Raw genomic sequence first — 20,403 nt, 5'->3', positions numbered from 1 at the left:
CGGTAATGGTTTTTTTTTAAAAAGCGCAGCATAGTATGCAACACAGTATGTTGATAACATACTAGCAGTGTTTAGCAACATGTTAGCAACGCTTGACAATATGTTGCATGTTAAAACATGTTAACAATGCCAACCAATATGGTAAAACATACTTGGAGCATATGAAAACATGCTAATGTGGTTTCTTAGCAGTCTGATGGGAGAGATTTTGTGATTGTCAGTTTAAAAGCCTTGAAGTTTAAGCTTTTAATCTATTCTAAACTTTTAGACTAGTCAAGCCAACCTCAAAGTTTGTCATCTCTCTAGTTTCTCTCATTACTGTCCCCAAAGATAGGAACTCTAAAACCTTTTCTTCCATTTTCTTCTCTTTTAATCCTTAATGTCCTTCACGGTGTGGTTTGTAAAGAAAGAAACCACAAAAAATGACAGAAAGCACTTTGAATTAAATGTCAATATTTTTAACATATAAGTCTTGGAAATGTAAAACCTCTCATGTAATATGTAAGTATTGCTGATAGAAAAAAATCAGAGAGAGAGAAAAAATGCAAATGCAGAAGGAAAATTTGTTCAAAACTAGCTTCATTTCTGGTTTCTGCAATTCAATTTTATTTTCTTCACCAGGAAATGACTCAGGTCTGGCCTCCTCCACTGACAGCCATTCACACCCCCTGCAAGACGGAACCTTCCAAATTCCCCTTTTCCACCTCTAAGGTCAGATATGAAAGGGTCTCTGTGGTCACACAGCAGCAGGACACCTGTCGCACGCTTGCATCAGGCCATTTTTATCATGTTTGCAGGATATTGAGTCATTCAATACAGAAAGTATGCATTTGTACTCATAAGCTGCACTACAAAATGTATGATTGTCATTGCATTCATTCATTCATTCAGCAAGCAAATAATGTTTTACTTACAGAAAGGCTTTAGATTAATTTTGAACATTTATATCTACTGTTTTAGCATTTTAAAACTCTTGTGATTTTTATGTGTGTGTTTAATTTGTAATTACTACCTTTTTTGTTGTAGGATGCCCAGCACCTGTCTTTTGGGGCACAAAGTAAGTTCTAGCTATCATTTTATGAGACTATAGTGCCTCTTCAGGCCTTTGTAGTAATGCAGTTTTGTGTGCTGATTTCCCCCCTTAGAAAAAATCTCAGGGAAGAGCGCATCCACCAGTCACCCATCAAAGCCATGCGACAGCGACCAGTCCAAGTGAGTCTCTGATATGCTGAAGTAAATCTACCTGTTCTGTCAGAAGCTCTGGAGCTCATTCTGTTTACTAAACATTTGATCTGTTTGAATATTTCAACCCAACACAATCTAGATTAGACTGTAGATCAATATGAGATTCATTGTAGATTTGCAATTGCCTTAAACCTTTCCTTTCCTGTGGCCTGTAGTGTTACTATTTTAAGTTAATGTTATTATTTTTATTTTTATTATTTTATTTATTTTTTAGCTGTAGCATGCCAAAGATTCTGTACATAAATAACTTGCATTTATCTTGGGATATTCCTTTTAATAGAAACTGAAAATGTCACAAAGGAATGTATCCTATATTGTCTTTTTACAGTAGTTTATTAAAGCTTTTTATCTCTGTGAAATCAACACATCTCAGTATCTCTGGAGTTTAACTGACGTCCTGTTGTCCTGCTCTCATTTCAGCACGCTGCAGGACGATCTGAAGCTCAGCACCAGCGAGGACAGTGATGGAGAGCAAGATCCTGCCAAAAACCCTTCCCGAAACGCCTCAGCAAGGTGACACAGTCATGTTTGTTTTCACTCAAAACTACAACTGATATTTATAGAGATGGTATACTTTGTTTGTTTGTTTCCATGGGATAGCATGGCAAAATAAAACATTTCTCCCATGCACTGGTAGTTTAGCCTTAAAGGGTTAGTTCACCCAAAAATCATTATGTACTCCCCCTCATATCCTTCCAAACCTGTAAAAGACATTTGTTCATATTCAAAACACAAATGAAGATATTGTAATGAATCCGAAAATGAAAAATGAAATTGATCTGAGAGATTTCTGTCCCTCCATTGACAGCCTACGCAACTACCACTTTGACACTTCAAAAAGTTCATAAAGAAATCGTAAAACTAATTCATATGAATTGAGCGGTTTTCTGAAGAGACTCAATCACTTTATATGATGAACAGATTGAATTTAGGCTTTTATTCACATGTAAACCTTTATCAACGCACACATCAGTTATAGTAAACAGAAGCTCAGGCATGATTGCTTGACTTGTGAGAACCAATGAGGTTCATTCTCATGTGTTATGAAGCTCATTGGTTCTTTCGGAAGCTCAAATATGCTGCGAAACATGAGAATGAACCTCATTGGTTCTTGTAGAAGCTCAATCGTGTTGCGTAACACGAGAATTAACCTCATTGGTTAATTGATTTTCATTTTTGGGTGAACTAACCCTTTAATGTTGCAATTTTTTTGTAGTGTGTAAGTTACAACTGCATCCCTTTACATCAAAACTGAGCTAAGTTATAACTTACACACAGCTGGTGCAACAAGGCCATGGGTAAATCCTGCTTTAGCTGAATAAACATTGGGATTTGTGCCTGTGCAATGTTGCATTCTTGGTAATTGATGCATAAGGAATCATGTAGCCAACAATTTGGGTAATCAAATTTGTATGTCTCCCTCAGTAACAACAGTAATAACAGCGAGGGTGCTGAACGAGAGGACACCAGCAGTCACAGCGGTTCGGAGAGCAGCTCCGGTTCTGACAGCGAAAGCGAGAGCAGCTCTACAGACAGTGAGACCAACGAACCGCCTCGTACTGCGTCACCTGAGGTGAATCGCTGGCACAACCACACATGAACACGCTGATTTAAATGAAATTTAAATCAACTCTGCTCAGAGAACAAATGGTCCCTCTCTACATAGAGTTAAAATAACACTGAAGCAGAGTTAAAAATTAATGAGATAATGTGGTGTTTGTGGAGTTGTTTAATCAGATCTTGAGAGATTTAATGTCTTTTATCTTCAGTTGATTTCATCTAAGGCTGTGGCTGGAAGTCCTTTGTAGTTATTGTTTCTCTTCAGTGATTATGCTTGTTAACAGCAGGTGTTCATCAATAATGCTCAATCATAACTTAATCTCTTAATTATTTCTTTAATTATTTTTACTTTAATTATCACTTAATAATTACTTTAACACTATATAGAGAGGGACCATATGTAATCTGAGCAGTGTTGATTTAACTCTGCTGTGTACAGGGTAGCACTGCTTGATAATGATGGACTGTGCACAATATGTGTATTTTTCCTCAACATTGTTAGTAAAGGTTGGTTTATATCGCACATTTTACTAGGGATGAGACAAAGTACGAGTACTGATACTGTTTCTTTAGATGTTTCTGTAATGTTGCAACCTATAATGACCAGTTGTGGAATGCTTTGTGATTCGTTTTTGTGAAATAGCGCTTTTTACAATATGGTTTGATCAATAATGATGAGTGATGCAACATTGAATCCATAACAAGAATTGTTTAACTAAGCTCAATGCAAGTTTCCCCATTTGACATCACAGCGGGAACAGCCCACTGCTAACAAATGGCAGCTGGACAACTGGATCAAGAAAGACAACAAGTGGTCCCCAGCTTCTCCGGTGGAGAACAGCAGCACGACGCCAACCAAGTATAAGAGAGATGGGCGAGAAACCAACTCGAGCAGGGTCTACAGTGGCCCGGGATCTAAAGACCCGGCACCCTCCTCCGGACGAGATCTTCGGCCCAACCAGAAGGGGTCAGACAGCTGCCAAAGGCGAAGTCAGAAGTCTCCGGCTCAGAGTGAGGGCGGAAGTCAGGGTGGGCGACGAGTTGTGGGCAAGAAGCAGCCCAAAAAGCCTGAGAAGCCGCCTGTGGTAGAGGAGCCAAAGGGTGGGCTGAAGGTGGAGACCGAACCCTCGCCCGAAATCCCTTCGCACAGAGCCCGCGCGGCCAACAAAGGCCCCCGCAAGCCCAACATCAAAAAAGAGCCCAAAACCTCCTCTCCTCGACCGGCACCAGACAAACGCAAGAAAGCGCCCAAAAAGTCCCGCGAGATCGTAGATTCGTCATCATCGGACTCAGAGGGCAACATAAGCGTTCCCTCTTCTTCGCAGACGCCGAGAGAGCAGTATGCCGAGAACCCGTCCGTCCTGTTCTCGCCCATGCTTTCCCCACTGAGTGACCCGGAAGGGAGGCCGCCACCCAGACTGCTGGTGCAGATAGACCTCAGCCTGCTGGCCAGAGTACCTGGACGACTGTACAAGGAAGAGGTGAAAGTGGGGAGGAGCTCCCCTGCCGACGGGAAAGAATTCCAGAAGCAGCCGGGAGAAAAGGGAGCCAGCAAGGGGAAGAGAAAACACAAGGTTGGTGGGAGCTGTTTTGTGGGTAGCATTTAAAATACCCATATTGTGTTTTTGGGGTCTGCTAATACATTTACATGATTTAAAGTTCAAAAAAGACATTATTTTACTCATACTGGGAATTCACCCTCTGCCTGAAATGCTCTGTTTCAGTTCCTGCCTCTTTAAAGGATTAGTCCACTTTTAAATAAACTTTTCCTGATAATTTACTCACCCCTGTGTCATCCAAGATGTTCATGTCTTTCTTTCTTCAGTCGAAAAGAAATGAAGGTTTTTGAGGAAAACATTCCAGGATTTTTCTCTTTATAGTGGACTTCAGTGTCCTCCAAACAGTTGAAGGTCCATATGTCAGTTTCAGTGCAGCTTTAAAGAGCTTTAAACGATCCCAGACAAGGAATAAGGGTCTTATCTAGAGAAACCATCGCTCGTTTTTGGAAAAAATACAACTGAATTTGTGTTTTTATAAAGCATATAATTGCCTTACACGTGCTTCCGCTTTCCGCATTCATCAAAAAGCTTATGCCATATGTCCTACACCTTCCCTATTCTAGTATATAGTATTATTCTAGTATTATAGTAGAATCGTAAGTAGAATAAACTGACGAAAGAAAGACATGAACATCTTGGATGACATGGGGGTGAGTAAATTATCAGGAAAATTTTATTTGAAAGTGGACTAATCCTTTAAATGCTCGAGCCCTTAAAAGCAGAATGGGCTGTCAATGTTTTATCGTTTTATCGTTTATCAGTTGGATAAATCATTCTGAAACTGATTCCAATGATATTGTTCCTCTGTGTTGTTATCGTTATAGTTTTAGTGTGGTACTACGGTAAATTATAGTGTTGTATTGGAAGTCCACACAAGATTTTGTGGAAGAAAACGTTGGAAATGGCAAGTAATAGAAATAATGTCAGGACTACAGACGAGGAGTCTGAGGCAGGCGTTTTCTCTTAGAGAGATCCACTCCCTTTGTCTGCGGACTTTGTGCTTTTTTTTAACTTTGCAGATCATTTACATGCACAAAACTTGACCAAAATTGGCAACGGCATCACGTTTTAATATGCTTGATAAAGAAAACAACTTTTTAAAAACTTGTTTTATACTGTTTGAAAGGAAGAACACTCCATGTTTTTAAATAGAGCTGTAATATTGGTTTAATCGTGTATGTATTTGTATACATCGATCATTCATAACATTATGAGCACTGACAGCTGAAGTGAATAACACTGATCATCTCTTCATCACGGCACCTGTTAGTGGATGGATATATTAGGCAGCAAGTGAACATTTTGTCCTCAAAGTTGATGTTAGAAGCAGGAAAAATGGGCAAGCGTAAGGATTTGAGTGAGTTTGACAAGGACCAAATTGTGATGGCTAGACGACTGGGTCAGAGCATCTCCAAAACTGCAGCTGTTGTGGGTGTTCCCGGTCTGCAGTGGTCAGTATCTATCAAAAGTGCTCCAAGGAAGGAACAGAGGTGAAACGGCGACAGGGTCATGGGTGGCCAAGATCATTAAGTGAAAGCTGGTCTGTGTGGTCCGATCCATCAGACGAGCTCCTGTAGCTCAAACTGCTCAAGAAGTTAATGCTGGTTCTGATAGAAAGGTGTCAGAATACACAGAGCATCTCGGTTTGTTGTGTATGGAGCTGCATAACTGCAGAGCAGTCAGGGTGCCCATGCTGAATAAGTGTTTTTTTTTTTTTTTTTACTGACCCCAAACATTTGAACTGTAGTGTACCTTTTTATTGAATCTTATGTTTCTCCCACAGAATGATGACGACAGTGTCAAACCTGACAGTAAGAAGTCCAAACCGGATGAGAAGTCTTCACACAAATCGAGCAGTAAAGAGTAAGTTCATTCTGCTTAAATTGAACTTAAAATGATAAAGGTAACCTTTACATTAACCAGTGTGAATTTTTGTAAAGCAGTGATGGGAAATGAGAAAGTTGCTTATTTTACCCATCTTACAATGTTTTTGTATAATGTAAAAATGCAAATAGCAAATGTTATCGGTGAACATTCTATCAGTGCTTTATTTTAAATTTTAAACCACAATTTACCCAGGGTTAACACTTAATCCATTGTATTTATAAACTGATGTTTCCCACTGTACAGTCCTTAATAAAATAAAATAAAAATAATTAAATTAAATTAAATTAAAAATTATATAATTTAAATAATTTATCCTTGAAATAATTTACTATGAATTAAATGGAAATCAAATTAAATACAATTTATTGTGTAACCAAAATGCCAATAATGCCCAAAAGTAATAGAAAAAAATTAGCGTGTGACTTTTAATTATAAACAAGCCCGAAATACACTGGGACTCTTATTTTGAAATGACTGTACTATTGCAGGCTGATCCTTCAGATTCTTACAACCGTCTAAAACATTTTATATAAAGGCCATGAAGTAGACATTGTAATAATTCATCAACTTGAGTTCATTAGCAATCGCTTGGCATAAATCTGCGCTTTTTATTGATTGAGAATCACTTGTAGAGCGTGCAACAGCGCCCCCTTGTGACATTGCAAAATGCAGCACCCGTGTGAATGTCAGCGGGATCAAACAGTTCTGACGCACGCATAACAAGCAGGTACGAAACGACTAGTTAATCGATTGCGGATGGTTTCATTATCTTGAGCGGATATAAAAGTATAAGAGGATAAAAATCATAAAAGCAAAAATGTGTCTCCAAATATACTTGGGCGGCCGTTAATAAACCTGGGCGGCCTTCCCAAGTAAAGTCTATGTGTGGGAAGAACTGTACTTCTCTCCAACTGTTGCGTTTTCCGTCACCATTTGACATTTTTCCCTCCAAACACTGAAACTATTGTTTATATAACATGCAATGTTTCCATGACTGTCCAAAACATGTGAATATGAGGCACGTGATTGGTTGTTGGTTACTAAGCATCTAGTCATAACATTCTAACATTGTTTCACACTGTACAAGCAAAAGTGGTTTTAATCCTGCTCTGGAGCCGGGTTTCATAACCCTGGGTAAAAAGAGGTGCTAACCCTGCTTCTAAATTACTGTTACTGTTGGTGTGAAATGTTCTTTACCCAGGATTGAAAGCAGTTTTAGAGAGAAGCTAAACCCAGGATTAAATTACTGTTACATTGTTAGTGAGAAATGTTCTCCACTTGGGAGTTAAAAGTGGGATTTAGAGTGGCGATAATCTGGGGTTACATTACTGTCACATTGTTAGTGTGAAACATTCTTTACCGAGGGTTAAAAGTGGGGTTTAGAGTGAAACTAAAACCGGGGCTAAATTACTGTTACATTGTTAGTTTGAAACGTTCTTTACCCGGGTTTGAAAGCGGGGTTTAGAGCGACGATAACCCGGGGGTTAAGCGCGGTGTGAAAAGCCCAATTGTGCATTTATTAAGATCAGATTCTTCAGAGCAGTGAGAATATTTGTAACTTTTCCTCTGATCTGTTGGTTAATCATTTTAAACCCAAATCTTTTCTGTAGCTCATCTAAGCGTGCTCAGGATAAAGACAAGGAGTCTGCGCCCTCTCCTTCCATTACTCTGCAGCCGACAGCCAAATCAGACCACCAGGGACGCAAGCGGACTCTGAGCCAATCCTCCAACTCTGTACCCAGCAGCGCCAGCAGCAAAGACAGCAGCAAGAGCAGCTCCACCTCCAGACACCGCAAGGGCGATGACAAGCAGTTACGCAAGGAAGCCAAGGTGTGTTTGCGTTTGTCGCCCTTATCCGTTTTACACTTACACACAAGCAAACACAGGTACAAGGAACGTGAGAAAACCCCGGCTGTTCCAGTGGCTTGTCGCTTCACACAGTGTGCATGCTGCCAGTGTTTACTGTCTCCACCTTTTACACAACACATCCTGTATTGGGTATGTACAGTATCGCAGGAGTGTCTGGAGGTTTTTACAACAGCTCACACGGTTAATAACACAGTGCTGCATAAAAGCATAACTATGCCAGTTCTGTCCCATCAGCCTCAGCATCAAAGGAAAATTTCATATTTTTCATTCATTCATGCTTTTATATTCCTGTGTAAATGTTAGGGCTGTCAGTTTAACACATTAATTGAATGAATTAGTTATGGGGGAAAAAAATTATGCATTAAAATTATATATTATATGCCCCAAAAATACAAGATATCAGGGCAAAAATGACCCTGTATGAGATTTTGTCTCATATTTACATCATGATATAGTTAAGATATATCTCACGAGTGACAAATGACAATTTTTTGCCAATGAAATATTACGTGTAAAGCCAGAGCAGAACGATTGTGCATCTCCGAACAAACACAGCTGTGTTTCTGAATGAATCAGTGTTTTGAGCGAATCAATTGGGTGAACCAATGATTCAGTGACAATGATTTATAAAGAGAGTCATTTACTTAATTTCTTGAATGAATTATCTGTTTGAACGAATCGAATTTATGCATGACTCACTCGTTTAGACATTTATCGCCACCTACTGGCAGTTTTAGTTTCTTATTTGGAGTATAATTTCATAAAAAAAAACATATTTCCATATTAATAAAAAACATTAAAGTTATAATTCACCCAAAAATGAAAATTAATTTGTGATTTAGATTAATTAATCGCCCCTTTGTGTAATTAATTAAAAAATGTAATCGCTTAACAGCCCTAGTAACAGACCTTTACACCGTAAATGCAGCTTCAGATTCAGCTTCTGTCCTGCCTTCACTTAGTGCAACATCTTATCTAACTGTTTAGACTTGCAGTTTTCCCATAGCGAACAATAAAAAAACATAAAGAAGATTCTGAAGTGTGCATGTGATGGACACTTTACTATCCCATGAGGCCACGGGAGAGGAATTGTGAATGGCAGTGAAGCGTCGCAACTGACGCTGATTGGTCACATGAATCTGTAACTGTGTCGCTATATTTCCATCCACCTATTTTTATCGCTTTTAAAAATTGCTGGATGGAAATGGCAAGATAGGCATCAATTCCAAAAATTGTACATAATTTTTTAGACATGCACAAAAACTCATGTGACTTTGCCTCAGTAGAGGATGTGATTGGATAACTAGACTAACAAGTGGACCAATCGCATCAAAGCATCTGAAATGTTGGTTTGGTGTTTCTGAAACGCCAAAGTCTGTCATCAGAATGATTTGGTTGAATTCCCTCCCAGAAGCGTCTCTCACATCCGAGCGCAAGAGAGCATGAGTTGCATTTTGTCTGCAAACTCATTTATGATGGGAGAAAAAGGAGCCACAGTTTCTTTCCTGATTGCAGCAACTTCCATTTTTATTACAGATACTTTGCACCACTTGTGTGATGGTTTTGTTCTCTTGAACACGCAGGATGGAAATGGGGCTTTATTCTCAAATGATTTATGGAATATTCCAGTTAAATTTGTAACGTTGGATTGAAACAGCTAGTGACACAACATGGCAAATGTTATACATCCGGATTACTTATCAAGAATGGACGTTTTTAGTCGTTGTTAAGGAATTACTTATTCAAAGAAGTACCTATGAGGACTGTCTAACTTGCTCAGTAAGATTCTGTCCAAGTTGTTGCTGTGCCATGAGAGTAGTTGAGCTGTGACTGAGACACATTTCAGAACACAAGACTCACTAACACATTATTTCAGTGAAGTCCAACATCAAAGTTTGTCTTGACAAATTTTCAGTTTCTCATTTCTCAATGTTATTTTTTTAACCAGGAGAAAATCTCTAAAACGGACAATACCATCGCAGTGCCGCACCTCTCTGATGGCTCTAAATCTAGATCCAAACTCCTGTTTGAGGACCGGTATGAAGACTTTGATATCATGTCTGACTATATAATTTGTTTATTCCTTAAGATCCTTTTAAACAGCCAATCCTCCGTCTGAATTGCAGGGTTCATTCGGCTGACCATTACCTGCAAGAAGCGAAGAAACTGAAACACAACGCGGATGCTCTGGTGAGGATTGGTTTTCTGGCCTACGGTTCTCGACGTCCGTGTCAGTTAATCTGCTTGATATTTCTGTAACCCCTGACCTTTTGTGTTAGTCCTCCATTGAGAGCGACACAACAGGTGCTCTCCTCACATGAAGCCAATGTAATACATGGTTTAAAACTCATGAGTCAGTGCTGTTTGTGCCAATGGCAAGATTGTTGAGTTTCTGTGCGCTAGTGCCAAATTTGACTTGTCAGTCCTGTGTCCTCAGTCAAATGCGCCCCATAATTCCTAAACATGAGCTTGCTTGGGGTAGAAGTGTCCGTGTAGAGTTTGTTTTCGTCCTCACATGCATCGTCCTTTCCACAGATGGACCGGTTTGAGAAGGCGGTGTACTACCTGGACGCTGTGGTGTCTTTCATCGAGTGTGGAAACGCCCTGGAGAAAAGCGCCCAGGAGGCAAAGTCCCCCTTCCCCATGTATGCAGAAACCGTTGAACTCATCAAGTAAGACTAGAGTATTTGAGAGAACTTTCACTCTCTTCATATAATGCTTTGGGAGTCATGAGTTTGCTCACCAATGTGCATTTTGCTTGTTGGGTAGGTACACTATGAAGCTGAAGAGCTACATGGCGCCAGATGCAACCTCTGCAGACAAAAGGCTTGCAGTGCTGTGGTACGTATCAGAGACGCATTGACTCTGCACATTTCATGTCAACAGCTTTTGGTTCACAAGGTTGTCAGTCATCTTTTGGATTGCGTTTGAAACCATTTGAAGTGCATATTTAAGAGAACTGATTGTTTGGTAATACTTTATTTTGATACTTAATTTTTTTTTACTTACTTGAAAAAGTAACTCCTATTTTGTTGTAAATTTAAAAGTAGTGTTACTTTACTAGTTACTAATCTGATTATATTCTTCACATTACTTGTAATGTGTTACTTTACTAGTAACAATGTAATCTCACTACGTACTTCACGTTATTTGTTATGTGTTTCTTTACTAGTAACTCAAGTAAACTGATCACATACTTCACGTTATTTGTAATGCATTACTTTACTAGTTAAAGTAATCTCACTACATAATTCACGTTATTTGTAATGCATTACTTTACTAGTAACTCAAGAAAGTAAACTTATTACTTTGTTATTTGTAATGCATTATTGTACTAGTAACTCAAGAAAGTAATCTGATTACATACTTCACATTACTTGTAATGCATTACTTTACTAGTTAAAGTAATCTCACTACGTAATGCGTTACATTTTTAGTAACTCAAGAAAGTAAACGTATTACTTCACGTTACTTGTAATGCATTACTTTACTAGTTAAAGTAATCTCACTACGTAATTCATGTTACTTGTAATGCGTTACTTTATTAGTAACTCAAGAAAGTAAACTTATTACTTCATGTTACTTGTAGTGTTACTTTATTAGTTACTCAAAGTAACCTCATTATGTAATTCACGTTACTTGTAATGCGTTACTTTACTAGTAACACAAGAAAGTAAACTTGTTACTTCACGTTACTTGTAATGCGTTACTTTAATAGTTACCCAACAAAGTAATCTCATTATGTAATTCACGTTACTTGTAATGCGTTACTTTACTATTTACTTAAGAAAGTAATCCAACAACGTAATTCACTTTACTTTACTAGTTACTCAAGAAAGTAATCTGATTACTTACTTCACATTACTTGTAATGCGTTACCCCCCAACACTGCTAATTTACTTTCACAATCATTATTAAACGTAATGGCATAAAAATGATCAATGCATTTTTTCGCACTGCAGAATTTTTTTCTGTTTTCAGCTGAATGGTATTAAATGTATAATGAATGTACTAACCATCTTTATTTTACTCTATCTTTAGCAATAAAGTAAATGGTGTTAAAGCTGTTAATGTGTAATCAGTGTTTGGTAAAGCAGTGGCAAATGTAACCAATGATCTGTCTGTGTCTCTCTGCAGCCTGAGGTGCCAAGCGCTCCTGTATTTGAGGCTGTTCAAGCTACGGAAAGAAAGTGCACTGAAATACTCTAAAACGCTCACTGAACACTTGAAGGTAATGTGATTTTCTGTCCTATTAAGTTATGACTATAAGGGTGGTGTGCTCATGAAAACAGTTGTGCTGCTTCTTATTTTTGTGAAAACTTTAATACATTTTTTAGGATTCTTAAATTAAATGCTGTTTATAAACTTTCTATTATCTGAAATAGAATCTTTAGTAACATTATAAATGTCTTTACGGTCACTTTTGATCAATTTAATGTGTAATAAAATAATTATTTTTTTCAGAAAACAAACTTTTTAACTAATGTTGGTTTGAAAAGTCAAGTCTGACAAAATTCCCCTAAAAAATATAAAAAATGTAGTTTGTTTTTAAAAATGATTACCAAATTATAATTTGTTTTTTTATTATTATTATTATTATTGCTGTTGTTAATGTTTATTTTAAATGGAATAAAAAAAATTGTATTGTATACAAAAGTATTTATTTATTTTTTTCTCCAGAATTCGTTGAGTAATACCCAAGCTCCGTCTCCTGGAGTAGCAAAGTAAGTTCCTTTTTATATTGATTTATATGAGATGTATGTAGATGGTGTAAATAGAGAAACATCTGGGTAGGTCAGTAAGCAACCAGCAGTGCGCAACAACACTCAGAACATGTTAGCAACCACATGTTTAAAACTATTCTAGTAGCATTGGTAATATCGCTCCATTGTTGTAGACTGGATCACATTTATGTGCAGATTGTCGTTAACTTAGCATAAGGTAAATGCTAAATATCTCGCAAAATGATTGATCAAAAACGAACCTTGTTAAACACATGAGGTTGTGCTGGATCCTGTTCTGGAAATGTAAGCTCAGTTTTATCTAAAGCTGCCAGTGTAAGTGTTTTGAAAAACATTGAATAGTCAGTTACAATTAAACACATGATCACATTCTTTTTTTAGTTTTCATAGTTAATCATAGTAGTTAGTCTCTTAAAGTTGCCATGAAATCAAAATGTATTTTTATTTTTTTTTACTTTTAGTATGAATATGTTAGGTCATCTATAAGCTAGTGTGCTTCAAAACAATGACAAAATTCACATTTAGGAGATAAAAGCATTCAAAACTTATTCTCTCACTTCCGCCAATATGGATCAACGCTGACATCACCCTGTACTTTAACTTCTCATCAGATTTTCTGTCCAATGAAATGCTCTCTAGAATCCAAACTATGAATAGACGCTGAAAATCGGTCACTAGTTCACACAATGATTATTTTCTACATGAACACACAGCACACTATATAGGGGATAGGGAACGACTCAGTGTAATATATTTTCCATTGGGTAGAGATGGCTTGAAGCCCTTCATGAATAGACTCTTATCACATCTCCTCTCTGTCTACAGCAAAACGGCAGGAATGCCGTCTCCGGTCTCTCCCAAGCTTTCTCCTGGCAGTGCGGGCAGCTACTCCTCCAGCAGCTCCAGCCAGAGCGCCAGCTCCTCCGTCACCATCCCTCAGCGCATCCACCAGATGGCAGCCAGCTACGTACAGGTCACCTCTAACTTCCTCTACGCCATGGAGGTGTGGGATCAGGCCGAACAGCTCGCCAAAGAGCAGAGAGGTACTTCTGCCTTCTTCCTGACAATCTAAAAGTGTACTGTGGTGCTTTTGTTTCCTCTGCACACCTTTTCTGACTCTTCTAACATTTCAAAATAATAACCAAAATAATAAAGCACGAATTTCCATGGAAATCATTGCATTGTCCAAGTTGGATTATTTGCATAGAGAATAGATATATTAAAATATGGATCCTACTTTACCCACACACATACAGTACACTCACAAAAAGAAATATGTACTATATAGCAAATCTCAGCTTGTTTGTTTGTTTATATCATTGAAAAAAATGTAAACCGTATTATTGTTTGGATATATATTATATCAGCTTAATTCACATACTTTAGTGGCCAGAAGTGATGTTTGGAGAGTATATTTTTTTTGATTTAACCATCAAAATATAAGGAAAATATTTTAGATTTTTGAAATATGAGGGAAGAACAAAACACTAAATTTTGTATTAGTGTTTATCTTACAAAATTATTTGGCAAAAAAGGCAATCTACAGCTACAGGTTTTATTTTATTATGCAAAAAAAAGCATACATTGACTACAACATAATCCGTTATTAAAGGGGTCATGAACTGCGTTTTTATTTTTTTATAATGTTTCCTGGGGTGCACTTATGATGCTAGTATTAGGGCTGTGACGGTGGCAAATCACCAACAACCGCCGGTGTTGCAGTGGTGGGGTCCGAAGGGGGGGCAGGGTTTGGTTTATATATATATATGTATATGTGTGTATGTGTATGTGTATGTATATGTGTGTATGTGTATGTGTATGTATATGTGTGTATGTGTATGTGTATGTATATGTGTGTATGTGTATGTATATGTGTATATATATATGTATGTATATATGTATATGTATATATTAGAGGTTGCGTTAGATTTGCGTTTCGCCATCATTTTGATGGACGCGATCGTAAAAAAAAATCCATCATAATCAATATTACCCGTCATTTTAATTTTTATATTTTAATAAGACATTTTATTCACGAACTTACAGGATAAGCAAATAGGCCTGCATTTATTTATACTATGAAAAGAAAGTTGATCAAAGACAAGCTGCGTCACTTTGTTTTCATCTTGAACACGTGTCACGGATTGTGAGTGAACGCGATCATCCTTTCCTCTTTACTACTGTACAGAACGAAATAAACATGAATGAAAATAAAAAAAAAATGTTGAAAGATACAGTAGCTTACCGAAATCTGTATCACGTCAGTTCAGTCAGTGTTGCAAACAATGTCACCTAACATTATACCTCAGAAAAGCCATTCGTTGACCATAAAATTATAGTCAGCAAAACAACTTAATTAAGTAAGCATGCATAAGTAACTTTATCATTATACAATTTACTTAAACTGGGTGCCCGTCTGTGTGTAATCAAGCACATCGTTTTCATTTTATTCTGGAGACTGAACTCACGCTCTGCTGCCACACTGGACTGCGCTCACCACCTACTGGACAGGGGTGAGAATTACAACAATTTTACATACAAACTACATAATCTGTCAAAATGACGGACGGGCTGCAGATTTTTATTTTTAACAAATTTTTAAATGGTCCAAATTTAGAAATAAAAGGCATTTTTGCTACCCTGATTTTAGCCTCTGATTTGAACGCTCAAATCAAAGGGTCATGAAGGGGCGTGTCTGCTGTGAGACTTCAGTGTAAACGCCCACTGCTGTGATTGGCTAACATCTTCCATATGAAATAGCTAAGAATTGCTCTCTCTTTTAGCACGTTTTTACTATGACAGCTCTCAAGGTTAACTAATCATGAAAAGTGTTGCATTACATTTAGATCTATGGCATTATATTTAGATCGTGGCATGAAAGGTTGCAGTGATGAACATGTAGTCGATCACAGACATGTTGTTGAGCTCATGAATGCAGTGATCTTGTCATTGCAACTCAATTTCTGCACACTAACGAATGCTTTCATCATAACTAACAGTGCAAACACACCGTAGCTAGAATAAAACGGGAGTTTTGGCACGAGTCCAGAACTCAGACACTGATAAACTTGCGGTTTGATTGACAGCTTTAGCGCTTTCTATAATTTAATCAGTTTAAAAACAGATTATTTTCATCCTACTATGAGAAACAACTTGAAGTTGAGCGTTTAGTCAGTGGTTTGATTTACTGACACACAAAGATCATCTGACTGTACATGAATCATTAATATCAGATCAGGCATTAGAATGAACACAGTTACTGACATGTTGTTGCATTACTGTCGAGTCCATTTCCTAAAAGTCTGTTTGCGCCGAAATGTGATTGATTTACCAAAGAATCCACAGTGAAATGAACTGAATACAAATAAATAAAGCTCAACTGAGACATTCACATAGTTGAAAATAAATAACCATATTCCTGCATTAGGATCCTTTGAAAGGTTAATGTTATTTTAGTCCTGTATCGCTCTTCTCTCCTCCTCATCTCACTAGCACACCAGTGGGCGGAGCTAATGTTGCAATGATGAAGTAGGCGTTGATTTCTTCTGTGGAGGCGGAGTTTCACCTGTCTAGGCACATTCCAGGATCAGCTTTTATTGGACTAACGAGGAAGTTTTCAAAGGAAAAGTTGAAAAAAACTTTAAATAAACTGATCGTCGTCTTCTTTTTGCTCTTTTCCAGAGTTCTTCGCTGAACTGGACAAAGCAATGGGCCCGCTCATCTTCAACACCAGCAGCATGACTGACCTGGTGCGGTTCACGCGGCAGGGCCTCCACTGGCTGCGGCTCGACGCCAAGCTCGTCCAGTAGAGCGGCCCGCTCTTTCTCCGTAGCCCCCCCCCCCCCTCTATGCCTACGCAAAACACTCACACACTCGATCTGCCTCAGACATCTCTGTGACACTGTGTTCATTTCTACACCAGCTTGCCAAAAAAAAAAAAAAAACGAAACACTCAGCGCCCTGCTCCTCCACCACAGACCCTATAAGTGAGGAGGCGGCCGGATCGCACGTCTGTCTGCAGAGCCTTCATACACTGCATTGTCCCGCTCATATCATTGGCTCGTTTGGGTAAAAAAAGCCTCTTTTCTTACTTTGACTGTAATGGGTTTTGTTGTTTTGCTAGCTGTAAGCAAACATGAATAATAATTGGATGTTTATAGCTTTTTATTTCAACCAAAGTACCTCCCTTTAACCAAAGGTGCTTTAAAATTGAGGTTTTATCATTTTATTGTGCCTTGTATTTGATATACAGGAAACTAAGAGACACAATATCTTGAAATACACATCTAGAGAGGTTGAGGTGAGGGTGTGGATTGCCAAAGGCTTGTGAAACGAGAATAATGGCATGAGAGCGCATCTCGACTGATCAGATGTGCAGGCTTTCCTTCTTTCGTCTTGTTGCATACCAGACCAAAAGACTGTTCGGCACCATATCAAGGCATTATTATTATTAATAATCTGTTTTGTTTTGTTTGGCCTGGCTCATCCGCAGAAGCCACTTGGTAAGATGCAGTTCTAGCCTGTCAGGTTTGTATACGTCACTACTGCAAATACCCAGGCCGAGATTTTTTTTTTTTTATATATGAAATGTAGCGCTCGCATAGGTGTCACTTTCTCACCGTCGTTTTTCTGGTATTAAACGCAGGAGTATTTTATTACTGTGGCTGACGCACCTGGCCTAATATAGATTTTATTTAGATAACAACTTGGATTTCACTCTTGGATTTTCGGCATGGATACAGGGTTGCAATACGAGATGATAGACGTATTTCTATTGTATATGAAAATATCATATTTAAATATTTAATGTGAGTCTTGAGGTTGCCTTTATAGTGTCATAGTCACCTGTGTGTTGCAGTTCTTTTTAAAAGAAATCAGTCATGCGAGGATATATTTATGAAGTGTTCTGTTGAGAATAGCGGTTTATATATGTACATATGACATAGTTACTTCAGTGCAGACCGGCTCCCGCTGTCCATGCGCATGGAAAATCAGATCAGAGAAGAGGAAGGTGAAAAGTCAATCCACAATATATGAAATGCTGGAAACATATCGTCTCTTGCACTAGGATCTTTCCACTGATTGGCTCCCAAACTGTTTCATTTTTATCGCATTTGTTTCCGTCTATGCAGATGTCTCTTGATCGTCCTCGTGAGTAGTTCAAATGGAAACTTCTAGAGGTTCAACATTTAATGGCTTGTCATGTTATTGGGCCTCAACCTTGCAGAAGAAATCATTTTTTCAGAGATTTGGTTTGGAGGAGTCAATAAATACATTCTCTTATTGGGGTGAGGTTTGTTATGGAAGCTTGTTTCCGCCATGGAATAAAAAATATAAAAGGTGATTGTGACTTTTTATCTCACAATTCTGACTTTTTTTCTTGCAATTGTGAGTTTATTTCTCAGAATTTAAAAAGTCAGAATTGTGAGATAAACTCGCAATTGCGAGGGGAAAAAAGTCAGAATTGCGACTTTATATCTCGCATTTCTGACTTTATAACTCACAATTCAGATTTTTAAAAAAGCCAAAATTCTCACTTTATAAGATGCATTTGTGAGTTTACATCTCACATTTCTGAGGAAAAAAGTCAGAATTGCGTGATAAACTCGCAATTGCAAGAAAAAAAGATGGAATTGTGACTATATCCTACATTTCTGACTTTATAACTCGCAATTCTGACTTTAACTCGCAATTCTGATTAAAAAAGTCAGAATTGCGTGAAACTCGTGATTGCAAGAAAAAGTCAGAATTGCGACTTTATATCTCACAGAATTCTGACTTTATAAGATGCAATTGCAAGTTTATATCTCACAATTCTGAGAAAAAAGTGAATTGCGAGTTAGTCAGAATTGCGTGATAAACTCACAATTGCGACTTTATATCTCACATTTCTGACTTTTTATCACACAATTCTGACTTTATAACTTGCATTTCTGACTTTATAACACAATTCTGACTTTATATCACACATTTCTGACTTTATAATGCAATTCTGATTTTTATAACGCAGTTCTGACTTTATAACGCAATTGCGAGGAAAAAAAGTCTGAATTATGAGATAAAAAGTCGCAATTACCTTTTTACTTTTTTTTTTATTTAGTGGTGCAAACAAGCTTCCATAGTTTATTAATTGTGCTTTTATGTAAATGAACTCATGCACTAATGTGGTTTATGTACCAGATTCATGAACAGAAAGTAACTGCATATGAATATGGTTGGCTAAAATGATATTCCCATGGCCTTTTTGCTTCTCAAGACATGAAGTTGTTGCTGTGTCTTTTTTTTTTTCTTTTTTTCTCCCTCCTGTTTTTACTGGTTTTATCTTTTCTACTAGACTTCATGATAGTGCTTTTAGAGGATTAGATTGATTTGATTTCAATTCGTCTTTAATTTTCTTGCTGATCATAACTTTACCCAGGGTGAGATACCTTTTTTATTTTATAATTATTATTATTATTATTATTATCCAATTGAAAAATAACACTCGCATGTTTCTATTTAAATACTAAGCTGTACAGATGTACATAAAATTCTCTTTTAGGGTAAATTTTTACAACGATTTAACATTTGTATTAATTGTACATAGAATGTGAATATATTAAATGCACATTTTTTCGTTTTTCAACAGAACACTGTATGTTGGTAATGTCAGTACGATTGTTCCAGTTTCCTGTGCTATATGAATACAGCTTTCTGTCATTCAAATGTGATGTTGGTCAGGTTGAAATGGGCTTTAGATGCAGTGGAGGATGAGGAAGATCTGCTGTCGCCCGTCTAAAGTCACCAGATCTCCAGCTGTTCTAGATGTCTGTATGTACTTCATTTGATAGTGATCTCAAAGCATTCATTGGCAAACAGTATAAGATCAGTTTAGTTTTAAAAGTATTGAGAAGAAAGAGATTGACAAAAAGAAATCTACATATATATATTCGTATATGGATGCAATATGATCTATGATTTAAAGGTACTCTTATGAGCCTCGATTATCCAAACTTGTAATAACTTGTAATTTAAACACTTTTTTTTTTTTTTTTTGGTGAAGTATTACTAATGGATTTTGAGTCTGTTGCGAATCATCTTTGTATTTTGCTGTATTGAGAATAAAACCTATATGATTAAAAAAAACTGACTCTGTTTTGCATTACTTTCAAATTGTATTTTTGATAGATTTTACTAGCATCAAGATTTTAGTGTTTTATATAACACACTATGAATTTCATGCATAAGTTGGGCCAGATAGTGAAAGAATGCAGCAACAAGAATAAATATATATATGTATGTATGTGTGTGTAAGAAAAAGTATATGAACCGCTTGCAGAATCTGTGAAAATGAACAGAGCTCAGTTTAACTCCATCACAAAACAGTCGTCGATCATCAGGTAACCACACACAGTATTGAGAATCAATGGTTCATATACTTATGCATGAGGTTATTTTAATAAATTCAGCTATTTTGTCTTCTGGATTATATGTAAACATCTTTTATGTAAAATATCATACTCAGGACAGTACTAAATAAAAAATAACCTGCATTTAGTATT

The 20,403-nt window shown here is 37.3% G+C and overlaps 1 protein-coding gene across 9 annotated transcripts in view; it reads left to right on the top strand.

Annotated features, from left to right (window-relative positions):
- Positions 1-19,994, top strand: part of aff4 (AF4/FMR2 family, member 4) — a 57,089-nt gene extending 37,095 nt beyond the window's left edge. For 8 of the 9 annotated variants that reach the window (XM_067376678.1, XM_067376681.1, XM_067376675.1 and 5 more), the window contains 16 exons: positions 622-711; positions 1,027-1,057; positions 1,146-1,212; positions 1,666-1,758; positions 2,671-2,818; positions 3,558-4,379; positions 6,148-6,227; positions 7,862-8,081; positions 10,069-10,157; positions 10,247-10,310; positions 10,656-10,792; positions 10,890-10,961; positions 12,258-12,351; positions 12,801-12,844; positions 13,688-13,905; positions 16,544-19,994. In XM_067376678.1, the coding sequence (XP_067232779.1) occupies positions 622-711; positions 1,027-1,057; positions 1,146-1,212; positions 1,666-1,758; positions 2,671-2,818; positions 3,558-4,379; positions 6,148-6,227; positions 7,862-8,081; positions 10,069-10,157; positions 10,247-10,310; positions 10,656-10,792; positions 10,890-10,961; positions 12,258-12,351; positions 12,801-12,844; positions 13,688-13,905; positions 16,544-16,671 (2,397 nt within the window). In that variant the 3' untranslated portion in view covers positions 16,672-19,994. The remainder of the gene's footprint in view (positions 1-621; positions 712-1,026; positions 1,058-1,145; positions 1,213-1,665; positions 1,759-2,670; positions 2,819-3,557; positions 4,380-6,147; positions 6,228-7,861; positions 8,082-10,068; positions 10,158-10,246; positions 10,311-10,655; positions 10,793-10,889; positions 10,962-12,257; positions 12,352-12,800; positions 12,845-13,687; positions 13,906-16,543) is intronic. The other variant, XM_067376679.1, reaches the window with a different exon arrangement.
- The last annotated feature ends 409 nt before the right edge of the window (positions 19,995-20,403 follow it).

This window comes from Chanodichthys erythropterus, chromosome 22 (assembly GCF_024489055.1).
Source record: "Chanodichthys erythropterus isolate Z2021 chromosome 22, ASM2448905v1, whole genome shotgun sequence".
In the NCBI taxonomy this organism is placed as follows: Eukaryota; Metazoa; Chordata; class Actinopteri; order Cypriniformes; family Xenocyprididae; genus Chanodichthys; species Chanodichthys erythropterus.
This window is presented reverse-complemented; position numbering and strand designations above follow the sequence as displayed.